The following is an 11,153-nucleotide window of genomic DNA, read 5'->3' as shown; positions in this document are numbered from 1 at the left end:
CTGGAATGCAGAAACATACATGGGGTTTGTCTTAAGCAAGCCCCTTTGATTGTCATATTACTAAGATCACAACACACCATTCCATTGATCCATCCTCCAAAGAAATCAACACACTCTACTTCCTTGCAAGCTGAAGTACATTGAAGTTGCATCCTACCTATGAATCCATTAAAACTGTTCAATAATTGTGTTCCCCTTTAGCCTATGCTACTCAGAAAACCATAGACAATGAAGCACTGTTACAAGTTTTATTCATCTTTTAGCATCTGGAGAAGTCCCGCCATCTTGGATCTTGCCCTCTGCAGAAGCATTAGGAACTTTTGCTGGCCCATTTAACCTATCTGTGCCCGCCGCAGCTGCCCTTGACTCTATAGAATCCTGTTTGATGGGGTCTTTCTCAACTGGTTTGCTAGAATCTGAGCTGCTCAGGGTACTTGCCTCTGTTCCAAAACTTTTCTTTGCAATGTCACCTTCATGACCTTTTGCTTGGCCATGGACCGTTTGTTTCTTCTTCGTCTCAACTGCAATTTCTTTCACAGTTTCTTCAAGTTTTTCTAATCTTTCTCTCACCTCCAAAAGTTCTGGAACTGAGCTTGCTTCTTTTTCTTTAGTAGCATTTACTTCTATTTCTTCTGCTTTCTCCTCTTCTTGTTTCTTTCTTTTTTGTTCATGTTCCTGTGTTGAAAAATTGGTAAGGATTGAGAAACAGACGGAAGGCAACCAAGAAACTGTTGGAAACCATATAACAGGCATGACATTCATATGGGAAAGCTCAATTTTGCTTAATAGTTAAACTGTACAAGCTTATACATTAAGATGCCCTTTACAATAATATACTAAGTTTACAAACTAGTTGGCTGTAGTATATAATTATTTGTAGAGCATGGTTCTGGAATAGACTTTGGGGACTGGAAAGTTGCCATATACAGAAAAGAGTACACACACCATTCACACAGCTCTACATTTCAGTTGAAGTTTGCATATCAATAGTAAACACACCATAACATCACAAGCTTCTGCTATTTAAAACCCATAATAGTAGCTGGTTCAGGATCAAAAGAGTTTGCATTTGAAACTTGGCAAGTGTCAAAGCGCTAACCTTAGGTCAATGCCCACTACTATTTACTATCTTTCATCTACCACAAACCTGGAAGTAATCTATAGCCTATGTCTAATTGAAGATTCTCCAACCTAATTTCTCAGATAATCCTGTGGAGACCAGAGATCAAAATCTGGAAAAGATAAAAAGGTAGTGAAAGTATTACTCGAATTTTCCCATTTTCACATTTGAAGGGTTAGTTCTATATACATTCTCATTTTCACGTTTGCATAGTTAGTTCTAAATCATTCTCATTTTTCACATTTGAATAGTTAGTTATACATATACATATATGTAAGCATGCTAAACAGTCAGATGGGAATCTCTTAGAGTAGTTTACTAAATTTAAGCAATGGTCTCAGTGCAAATAGCCAAGAGGGAGGACAGATACTGTTGTATAAAGGAAGAAACACCGCATGGCGTCCAATCCAGTGAAAGAGAAACTAATGTGTATGCACTATTAAACAATACGATATCAGGGATCCAGCACAAAGCATTAGTGTTTACTTACTGCTTCCATTTTTCTCATTTCATAGCGAGCATACTGAGCCACCAGATATACAGCTGTTGCAGGAAACAAGTTTTCAGATGGTAAACTCGAAACCAAAGAATGAAATATCAAGGACATTGACTAACATACCCAACGAAGGCATACAGGCAAAGAATAGTTGTACCAGATGGAAATCAAGCCTGAGAAGGAAAAGGAGATGAATGTAGCAAATATTCACAATGCCAAGAATAGTTCTGTTTTGTCGACGAAGAATGCTAAAATTGTAACAATTAAAGACATAAAAAACAAACCAATGAATGTTTTCGAATCAACACCCATCCCTAACAGTGGAACAACATTGTATCATGATACAGCTTGAACACATAAAAGAGCAGAGAAGAGGATGTATACCCAAATTTCTTTGTCTTAGAGGGAGGGTCAGTGAAGAGCATCTTAGCGGCAGTGACCAAGTCCATCTTGTCAAGCTTCTTCAACGACTCGTTGTATGAGCTCAGACCATCATGGGGTTGGGGAGGTTTGGAGCAAAAGGGTTGTTGTTTCTGGAGTCGGACCCAGGTAAACGTCGCTCGCAATCTTCGGCTGCAGTGGTACATTTCTGACAAAATTGTTGTTGTTGTTGTTGGGCTGCAATTGGATATGTGGAAGAAATTCAAAGGGGATTAATCTGATAAACCAATGAAGAACCTAGGAGTTTTCTGGGTATCTGTTCCCTTGAATTGGAAAATTTGACTGTAGCATTATGGTACCCATCGGCAGGCCACACTAAAAAAACAGGTCTTTATATACACACAATCCTGTGATATGACTTTCGACCCCACTGTAAGTAGGCATGGACAAGTTTCATGTTGATATTCCGAAACCGCAACGACCATTCCCTCCTTTACTCTTTCCATTTACAAAAAACAATTCCCAAACCCCAAAACTACCCCATTTACAAACCTCGCTTCCTAGATAGTACAACCCCACACTGCACTAAACTACCCCAGTTCTCTCAGTTTCTCACTTTCTCTGTCTCAAATTTTGAAGGTTGTTAATGCTGAAAGGTACGACCTTTACTATTTTTCTTGATCCTATAACCGTTATATTGCTCTGTTTACATTATCATCAGCATTTTCGTTTGGGTTTCTGATTTGGGTTTGCATGTTTGTCTTCCTCTTTTCGGTTTTGCTTAGGATTTTCTGTGCAAAGTTTGATGCTTTATTTGCTGGCTTCGTCTCTTGCTTAGAAACCTATTTCGTTTTACTGCTCAGTTTTCACTTTTGGGTTACTTTTGCCTCTAAATTGCTTGGTGCACTGCTTTGTTGTGTAACGGTTAGTTGAAAGGTTCCAGCTTTTTATATTTTGCGACTCGAAAGTTCCTGTTTTTCTTATTCAATCATCATCCTAGGGAGTAAAATATCTGGTGATGTTGGGTTTGCAAGTTGAGGAACAGAAAAGATTAATTATGGGCTCTTTCCTCATTTGATATATTCTTGCTTGTTTTAGTTTCAATAATGAATGTCAGATTCATCAACTTGGACGTTTGTTCATAATGAATGTCTTATGGATGGTTTATATGAGTGAGATTAATTGTCAAATGAGCAAGTATATGTACGTTTGTTGGAGTACTTCACTTTTTTAGGGATCATATAGTCTTGTACTCGTATGTTTATAATTACAGATACAGCTTCATCAAAGTCTTTCTCATACAGCAAGTCATATCTAATGATTCTAATCCGTTGAAAGCCTTTTGTAGACCTGTTGGTTGCTCATGGAAACTGAACGCAGCTCATCTGTCACAGTTCGAAAGACCACACAGACACCTAAGGCTATTATACACCAAAAGTTTGGTGCCAATGCCTGCTATACACTCGAGGAAGTGCACGAGTCTGCTGAAAATGGATGTCCAGGTTTAGACATTGAGCAGAAAGGCCCTTGCCTTTATCACTGTACCTTGCAGCTTCCAGAAATTACTTTTGTATCTGGAATTTTTAAAAAGAAGGATGCTGAGCAAGCTGCTGCTCAATTAGCCTTAGAAGAGGTGCGGTTTGTTTTGTTAGTTTATTATTTCCCCTGATGTTGTTGCAGCCACACCAGGATTGGGGATGTTCAATAAAGATTAGTAAACAATCTGTTCCATGGTTGATGAATATAAATAGAATCGAATATTTTCATATGAATGTTGCTTTCCAACTCAGATCTTTCCAGCCTATGAATGAACCTGTTGAAATAATTTAAGAAGCCTCTTTTATTTTTTTATATTTTTTTATGGTTGTGGTCCGTAATCATGTATTTCATTTCTGCAGCTGCACATCAATCCCGTCACAAAAAGCTCCTCTCTTCCAGAAACATGGGATTGTTTAGTCTCTCGAGTCAAATATGTATTTTCAGAAGAGGTTTGTATTCCGAGAGATAAGAGTTACTATCTTTTGCTTCCTCATAAAATAGAAATGTTAATTTTTTCTAATATAGGATAACTACAATTAATTGGATTAGAATCTATTAGATAGCTTACATGTTCAAAGTTTTTATGTTTCACTGTTACTCAAACCTGTTCTCTTATGTTTCACTGTTACAGTTCCTTTCATCTCTTCATCCGCTGAGTGGTCATGTGAGAGCAGCTTTGCAAAGAGAACGTTGTCTTGCTGGCTTGATCCATACTTGTGCAATAGCTGTCTTTGATGCAACACTAAGTAATCTGTGTAAATCCCTTGATCTGAAGGTGGAATCAAATCCCTTCTTGATAATATCATATGTGATGAGGGCTGCTGCTGAATTATCTGGATTTATTGCGAGTTCAGAGGGAGAGCTCTGGATTAGGAGGCAAAGTCCATACCCTCCTGAAATTATAGAGTTATCATCTATCCAGCAAAATCCAAACAATCCTGAAATTATAGTCTCGCCATCTAACCAGCAACCAGCCTCCCCTGAACTCCTAATGGTTGAAGCCATAATTATACCGTGTTCACTAGTGAAGAATGTTGAAAGAGTAATCCTGAATCTCACATCTTCTGGTTATTACCTTGATGTTATTGCAAAACAACTTGGGTTGTTGGAAGCTGCTGACTTTATGATCTCAAGGTATGTGGCCGGTTAACCTTGAAAAATCTTGGAAGACTGATTGTTAGATCTGTAATTGTCTATGCTTAATATGTAGTAAAAATTCTTAGTAAAATTTATTTATTCTCTGACAGGCCTACAGGTAAGGCTTCCTCTGAGACAAGGCTACACTTTGCTGCTCCTAAGCAATATCTGTTGGATATTTCTTCAGATCTTCATGCCAAAGAAGTTCGTACGATTTGAAGGATCTTTGAATGCAAGAGCAAGTTATTTGTCTGGTCAAGATATCTTTGGTGATGCTATTTTAGCAACCCTTGGCTACACATGGTGGTCGAAAGACCTTTTCTATGAAGGTGTATCTGTGAAATCATATTACAGGTCTTTCTAAGTTGTGCTATATTAAAATATTCATTTTACCACACACGTGTGAATAACACAGAAAATGTGAAATTTACTCCCTTTTGTGCATCATTTTTTTATTTAGGTGCAAAATATTGCTTCAACTAGTCTTACTTAGATGTAGTTCTGCAGGATGTTTATTGGCAAGACACCAAGTGGACTTTACAAGTTATCCAGAGGGGCAATACTTGCTGCTGAGTTACCTGTGGCATTTACTACAAATGCAAAATGGAAGGGTTTGTTACCAAGGGAGATGCTTTGTACATTCTGTCCTCAGCATCGGCTTTCTCAGCCTATCTTCTCTCCTTTAAGCAGTCTAGAAGAATCAACCGACTCCACAATCACACAAGAAGTTAAGGGTGACAGATTTGGCTGCAAAAGGCACACAACATGCAAATGGTTGTGTTGTTGCTACTGGTGTAAAGAAAATAGTGGAATCTGGTGGTAGATATAGATGTGAACTAAAAGTATATACTAAGTTTCAGGATTTGATTTTTTATATAGCTGAAAATCTGACCATATCAGCTCCAGCCGGAGCAGAGTATGCAAACAAAAAGAAAGGAATGTGCCTTTAGTGAGTTCTTACTACAATTTCAGAATCTGTAAACGGCTACTGCTTCTAGATTTTCATGATTTTATCAATCTCAAACCATTTTTATATTAACACATATCCATATTTAACCCCGTCAATAAAATTGCACTAGATGTGTTAACTGATTCTTTGGCCTAATGTGTTTTTCATATGCAAGATGAGTTTCTTAATGCATATTCAATTATTCAAATGGAATAGAAAATTAAGAATGTAAGAAATACAATTTGGACTTGTTGCTAAATTTAGCTCGTTCAGAACTTTTCTAGTGTCTATAACTCAAGCCCGGCAGCTCTTACACATTGAGAACTCTTTAGCTACTTATTCTCCCTTATAACCATGTCATTAACCAGTTAATTCGCACTCTTAATCTTTCCTTTGCAAGTAATTAACTTCATAATAATCTCCACTCTTAGAACTTTACAATGGCAAACCATATTTTGGTATTGACAGTTCTGGCCATGGCATGTATTCTGGTAATTGCCTTTGAGCCTAGTCCATTGCAAGATTTCTGCGTAGCTGACAGCCTGACACTACTAGCTCAGGTTAGTTTTGAAAAATCAAATTGATATGTGTATTTAGTATTTACGCCAAGGATATATAAGCTTAGTTTGCATTTAGGAACATGTATATTCGTCTTCGGTGTTACGCGGAAGCGGCCGACGGGTCTCATGGGTCTAATAATATCGATACTCCCCCCATTTTAGCGACCCAGTAAAAAAATGGGTATGAGGTATACCAAAAGCCTCTGTATAGGCCTCACCATGGATTAAGGTAGGGCCGGGTAGGATTTTGACTTAGTCAACAAAACTTAGGGCTGGGTAGGGTAGGGCCGAGGCTTGAAAATGTAAATCATTACCCACCTTAAAGGCCCATTTTGTTAGGGCTAAAACCCGGCCTTTTAAATAATGCTAAATAGGGCCGAAATGGGTTAGTTTTATTTTTTTTTTCTTCAACATTTTCTCAAGGATTATATCACTTATATGTAATACACTATTTTTTAGTCATATGTAAAATACATGCATATACATTATTAGTATACTTAACTTAGAACATGTATCAATAAATATTAATCTAAGTGATTATATCCATAAATCTCATGAACTATCTCTCTAAATCATCAAAATTCAATCATTGTTTAACAAAGCAAAAGGAAATCAAAGAAATGAAGCTTACAAAACCAATTACAAGAAAAATATTAGTTGTATTGATCTAAAAAATAAGAGATATATTAAAAACAATAGAAAAAATATAGAATTATTAAGGTCTAAAGGGCTTAATAAAGTATGGCCGTAGGATAGGGCCAGAATTCATTTGCTCAACCCTATTTAAGAAAGGCCCTACCCTATTTGAGAAAGGCTAGGGCCAACCCGCCTTAATGCAGGGCCAGGTAGGGCTTCGGCCCTAGTGGGTAGGGCGGATTTTAGGGCGAGATAGGGCCGAAGGGCCAAATGATGAGGCCTGTAATGTGTGGTATCATTCCTTATACTCAATGGTGACTCTTTTAAGTTTCTGATGTAAGATTTTAATTAGCTCATGTCTAAGCCACACTTTTCCAATATTTAGCAATACTTAAATCCTACAAACTGTGTTGGTATATTTGGGTATCAACAGTACGTACCAAGAGTGAATGACTTACCTTTCTTGGAATCTAAGCTAGCACAAGCTGACCATTTCTTCTTCGGAGGGCTTCACATGGCCGGAAACACCTCAAACCCCCTCAGACTTAAAATCATCCCAATTAATGTGGCTCAAATTCCAAGACTCAACACCCGCGGCATCTCACTTTCTCGCATTGACTATGCACCGTGGGGTGTTACCCCTCCTCACACTCATCCTCGTGCCACCGAAATTCTGACAGTCTTGGAAGGCAGTGTTGTTGGCTTTGTGACCTCTAACCTTGACAACAAGCTCATCTCTAAAGTGCTTAACAAGGGTGATGTGTTTGTTTTCCCTGTTGGACTAGTTCACTACCAGCAAAATGTTGGTAATGGAACTACCGTTTCACGCTCTTCTCTCAGCAGCCAATACCCTGGAGTCATTACCATTGCTAATGTAATTTTTTTTTTAAATGAAAATGTGTATTTTATTTTAAAGAGACTGTTCTATTGCGGACCGCAAACTTTGGGACTCAATGAGTACTTTTAAAAACAAACTGTTGGATTATATAAACGGTTTAGACTTCAAGAAATATAAATATTTTTCATGTGGCCACATATACCTTGACATTCTCTTTCTCTGTAGTCATCTACCTCAGTTTCTTTATTTAACGGAAGTTAGTCGAGTTAACGGTTAAATTCGTTTTGAGTATTTATGTTGGGTACATGTGCGAATGTTAGATACCAAATTTATATATTTGTAAAATGAGATACCAAAATGCTTAATGAAACAAATGTGAGGCCATTCACATTTTTTCTCCTAGTTAAAGTTGGTAAAAAAAAAGACACATGGCATAAATCTGATGGTGGCACGCAAATTAAGAGGGGGGGGGGGGTGGGATTTGCATTGGGCTCCTTATTTTAAAGCCCTCTAGAAAATTGGGTGTCAACTCAGAAACAAGAGAGAAGAGCAGTTTGAATCCCGCAAAATCAGTCTCATAATCGCAATGGGTGATTTTCAAATTTCAAATTTCAAATTTCTTTGATATCCTGTTTCTGTTGGATTTGGTTTTTCATTTAAATTGGGTTATCGTTGCTGAGCGAATTTATTTATTTCCTATTTCTTCTGATCAAGTCTAGCGCTTCTTGGTACCTTTGTGTTGTTCAATTGTGTTTAGAATTTCCAGTACTCTGTGTAACATTGTATGGGATAATGATTCACTTCATTTGGTTAGGTACCTGAGAAGTATTTGATTCGACTTGGAAAGGAAAACTTGAAGATCAGGTATGTCAAATAGTTTCTCGGTCTCAACTGTGTACTGTATTGCATGAATTTCATTGTCACTTTGAATTGTTACTGATTGGTCAGTCCGTCTCTGATTTTATATAAGCGTTTTGAAGGTGGTAGCATAATTAGGGGTGGTCTCTTTCATTACAGAATATGTTAACTCTAGTTTACAGAGAAAGTGAGAAATATTTAAGGAAGGGAATTGTCCTCATTCTGTGGGTTTGCCTTAGTTTCGTTTCATATCCAGGCTTCAAATGTATCACAAGTTGTCCATTTAGAGACCGCAAGAACATCTTAGAGGAAATCATCTTAGATTCAATTGTGATTTTAAGTGATTGAATCGTTAGTGATTGTGATCACACCCTGCTTTGGTCTAAGACTCTGAAATTTGAATATAAAGCAAGATATATGGATACATTCACAAAATAATGTGAAAAATTAGTAGAGAGATTTCAGGAGGTAATAAAAGTGAAAATAATCATCATGAATTGCATACATAAAAACATGGTAATTACCTTAAAAAAAAAGATATGGTATTTAATTATGCACCAACAAAAAATATATTTTTCTCATATAAAAAAACTCTTTTTGCTCTTCCACATAGCAAATAGTTGATCCTGCAAGCAAGCCTCTTGCCCCCTTTTATCATTTCAAATCTTGTAAGTATATACCTGATTTCTTAGTCAATCTTGTTTCCTCTAATTGAATTTTAGGGAGTTTTACAATTTATCTGGGAAGGGTTGAATTGGGTTCAAAATGTTGTTGCTTTGGTAATATTCCTCACTCATCGTATAGTACTGGCTATTGCTCAAACCCAATGTTATATTGTAATTTATTGCACGAATTTAAGTTCCTTTAGTTTTTTAACAGAATTTATAACTATTTCATATTGGGATGTGAGATTGTTGGAAATGTTTGTTGACAAATGACAATCAACAAAGTTATAGCCAAACTAGAGTTGGTTGTGCTGATATCCTACATTTTTGCAGTTGTGTAATCAGTTGTTAATTTCTTTAGGTGGCTTAAGGCAGTGTGACGTATACAGAACGGAACCAAGTGTCAATGGAGCGCCATCATAAGGCTTTGGCAACTACAAGTCATCAATCTCAAGGTGCTGGCAGTTACAGTTTAGTTGACAGATTTAGTAGTCTTCCTGATGCGGTTGTTTCTCACATTCTTTCATACCTCAATGCATTCGATCTCATTCAAGTGAGCAGTGTGTCCAAAAAATGTGGGGAACTAAGTGTTTCAGTCTCGGGATTAGACTTTGATGTAAATGCAATGCCTGGAGGGAAAGTCTGGTGGATGCGATCAAAACTGTTGAATTATTTGGATAGGCTCTGGATGCGACGCGAGAATATCAACATAGATAGGTTCCGTGTCTGTTGGGTTTTTGAAGGAGTGACTTCACGTACCTGTGAGGAGCATTGTCGAGTGATCTCATGGATCTATGCTGCTGTGAGGTGCAATGTTGAAAAGTTAGATCTTCAGATCACTCTGAACTACAAAGAGAAACCTACAAGTTTAGAGTTGCCAGGTTGCACCTTCCGTTGTGCATCTTTGACGTCCCTAACACTAGACTTGAAGTTCTGTATTCTTAAAACTCCCTCAGTCTCCAGTTGCACTAATCTCCAATCCTTACTGTTAAGAAGTGTTTGCATAGAGAAGGATTTTTTTGAATGGATCTCAAGTTCGTGCCAATGCATCAAGGAGTTAACCATTGACTGTGTTCTTAGTTCGACAATTATCTGCATTGAGATTCCATCTTTGGAATTCATTCATTTCGTGTTTGTGGGTAGGCGTCAACTATACACAGACATTGATGCTCTTAGCATTTCTGGTGAAAATCTCCAACATATACATGTTGAGCATATTGACTTGAGATCATCAGCTTGTCACTATAAATTAAGTATTACGGCTCCAAATGTGAAGTATTTGAAATTAAATGGGAATGTCGCTCATCGTCTATCTGTGGAAAAATTCATACATTCAGAAGAAGCTGTGATTTTTCTTAATCCGGGGGAAGGTGGATTTGACAAGGTGGTATTTGATGTGGTTAGCTGTATACTTGGGGTTAAAGTTCTTCGTTTGAACGCAACGACCATAAAGGTAAAATGACACTACCCTGAGCTCCTGAAGATCTAAAATACTATTTTTACAGTAGTATGAGCGGCAATTCATGTTTATTTAGTGATTTTAATTTTTGCAAAAGCCATGTACATGTTATAGTCTAGGAATGCACAGTAAAAAGGATGACAGTAAACTGGATTGTTATATGGATCTCTATTGATTAAATCATTTTAAATCGCATTACTGAATTTGATTTCATATAGAGCTTTTGGGTTCTCTTCTTTCTTCTGTCTAAATTGTTGCCTTTATAATGTTGGCAGGCTCTGTTCAAATATGAGGGATCCATGCTCGGACAATTTGACAATATCCGTCAGCTCTATATCCATACCAAGGGTTTGGAGAAAGACCTAATTGCGGCAGTGGTTTCTCTTCTAAGTGGAATGCCTACTTTGAGTTCTTTAAACATAAAGTCTGAGCCAAATAACAGGCAATTAAAATGTGTGGAACCAACTAGTGTAAGCAAAACTGTCCTTGGATTCCTGTATCACTCTCTCTCTCTC

At 37.3% G+C, this 11,153-nt stretch overlaps 4 protein-coding genes across 4 annotated transcripts in view; 3 read left to right on the top strand and 1 right to left on the bottom strand.

Annotated features, from left to right (window-relative positions):
* Positions 1-107: 107 nt before the first annotated feature.
* LOC101308381 lies at positions 108-2,284 on the bottom strand. Its single transcript, XM_004299882.1, has 4 exons — positions 2,001-2,284; positions 1,740-1,789; positions 1,611-1,663; positions 108-675 (listed from the first exon to the last, which is right to left on the bottom strand). The coding sequence occupies exons 1-4, from the start codon at positions 2,201-2,203 to the stop codon at positions 253-255; spliced, it is 729 nt and encodes a 242-aa protein (XP_004299930.1). The 5' UTR covers positions 2,204-2,284; the 3' UTR covers positions 108-252.
* Positions 2,285-4,334: 2,050 nt separating this feature from the next.
* On the top strand, positions 4,335-4,922 carry LOC101308089 (small RNA 2'-O-methyltransferase-like). Its single transcript, XM_004299881.1, has 2 exons — positions 4,335-4,670; positions 4,861-4,922. The coding sequence occupies exons 1-2, from the start codon at positions 4,348-4,350 to the stop codon at positions 4,901-4,903; spliced, it is 366 nt and encodes a 121-aa protein (XP_004299929.1). The 5' UTR covers positions 4,335-4,347; the 3' UTR covers positions 4,904-4,922.
* Positions 4,923-6,062: 1,140 nt separating this feature from the next.
* Positions 6,063-7,785, top strand: LOC101311872 (putative germin-like protein 2-1-like). The gene is made up of 2 exons (XM_004301456.1): positions 6,063-6,152; positions 7,294-7,785. The coding sequence occupies exons 1-2, from the start codon at positions 6,063-6,065 to the stop codon at positions 7,783-7,785; spliced, it is 582 nt and encodes a 193-aa protein (XP_004301504.1).
* Positions 7,786-8,144: 359 nt separating this feature from the next.
* LOC101307791 (F-box/FBD/LRR-repeat protein At2g26030-like) overlaps positions 8,145-11,153 on the top strand; it is a 3,719-nt gene continuing 710 nt past the window's right edge. Inside the window, exons 1-4 of the mRNA XM_004299880.1 lie at positions 8,145-8,246; positions 8,471-8,520; positions 9,541-10,632; positions 10,914-11,108. Of these exons, the coding sequence (XP_004299928.1) occupies positions 9,586-10,632; positions 10,914-11,108 (1,242 nt within the window). The 5' untranslated portion in view covers positions 8,145-8,246; positions 8,471-8,520; positions 9,541-9,585. The remainder of the gene's footprint in view (positions 8,247-8,470; positions 8,521-9,540; positions 10,633-10,913; positions 11,109-11,153) is intronic.

Source organism: Fragaria vesca, linkage group LG5 (genome assembly GCF_000184155.1).
Source record: "Fragaria vesca subsp. vesca linkage group LG5, FraVesHawaii_1.0, whole genome shotgun sequence".
Classification (NCBI taxonomy): Eukaryota; Viridiplantae; Streptophyta; class Magnoliopsida; order Rosales; family Rosaceae; genus Fragaria; species Fragaria vesca.
This window is presented reverse-complemented; position numbering and strand designations above follow the sequence as displayed.

Bases quoted from the DNA above. Each gene is read 5' to 3' on its own strand.
- LOC101308381 (XM_004299882.1), bottom strand. From the start codon at position 2,203: ATGTACCACTGCAGCCGAAGATTGCGAGCGACGTTTACCTGGGTCCGA. The intron at 1,790-2,000 runs GTATACATCCTC...TTTCCTTCTCAG, and splicing joins TCTAAGACAAAGAAATTTGG to GCTTGATTTCCATCTGGTAC. The intron at 676-1,610 runs GTAAGTAAACAC...TTTTCAACACAG, and splicing joins AAATGAGAAAAATGGAAGCA to GAACATGAACAAAAAAGAAA.
- LOC101308089 (XM_004299881.1), top strand. From the start codon at position 4,348: ATGAGGGCTGCTGCTGAATTATCTGGATTTATTGCGAGTTCAGAGGGA. The intron at 4,671-4,860 runs GTATGTGGCCGG...ATATTTCTTCAG, and splicing joins GCTGACTTTATGATCTCAAG to ATCTTCATGCCAAAGAAGTT.
- LOC101311872 (XM_004301456.1), top strand. From the start codon at position 6,063: ATGGCAAACCATATTTTGGTATTGACAGTTCTGGCCATGGCATGTATT. The intron at 6,153-7,293 runs GTAGCTGACAGC...TTGGAATCTAAG, and splicing joins GTCCATTGCAAGATTTCTGC to CTAGCACAAGCTGACCATTT.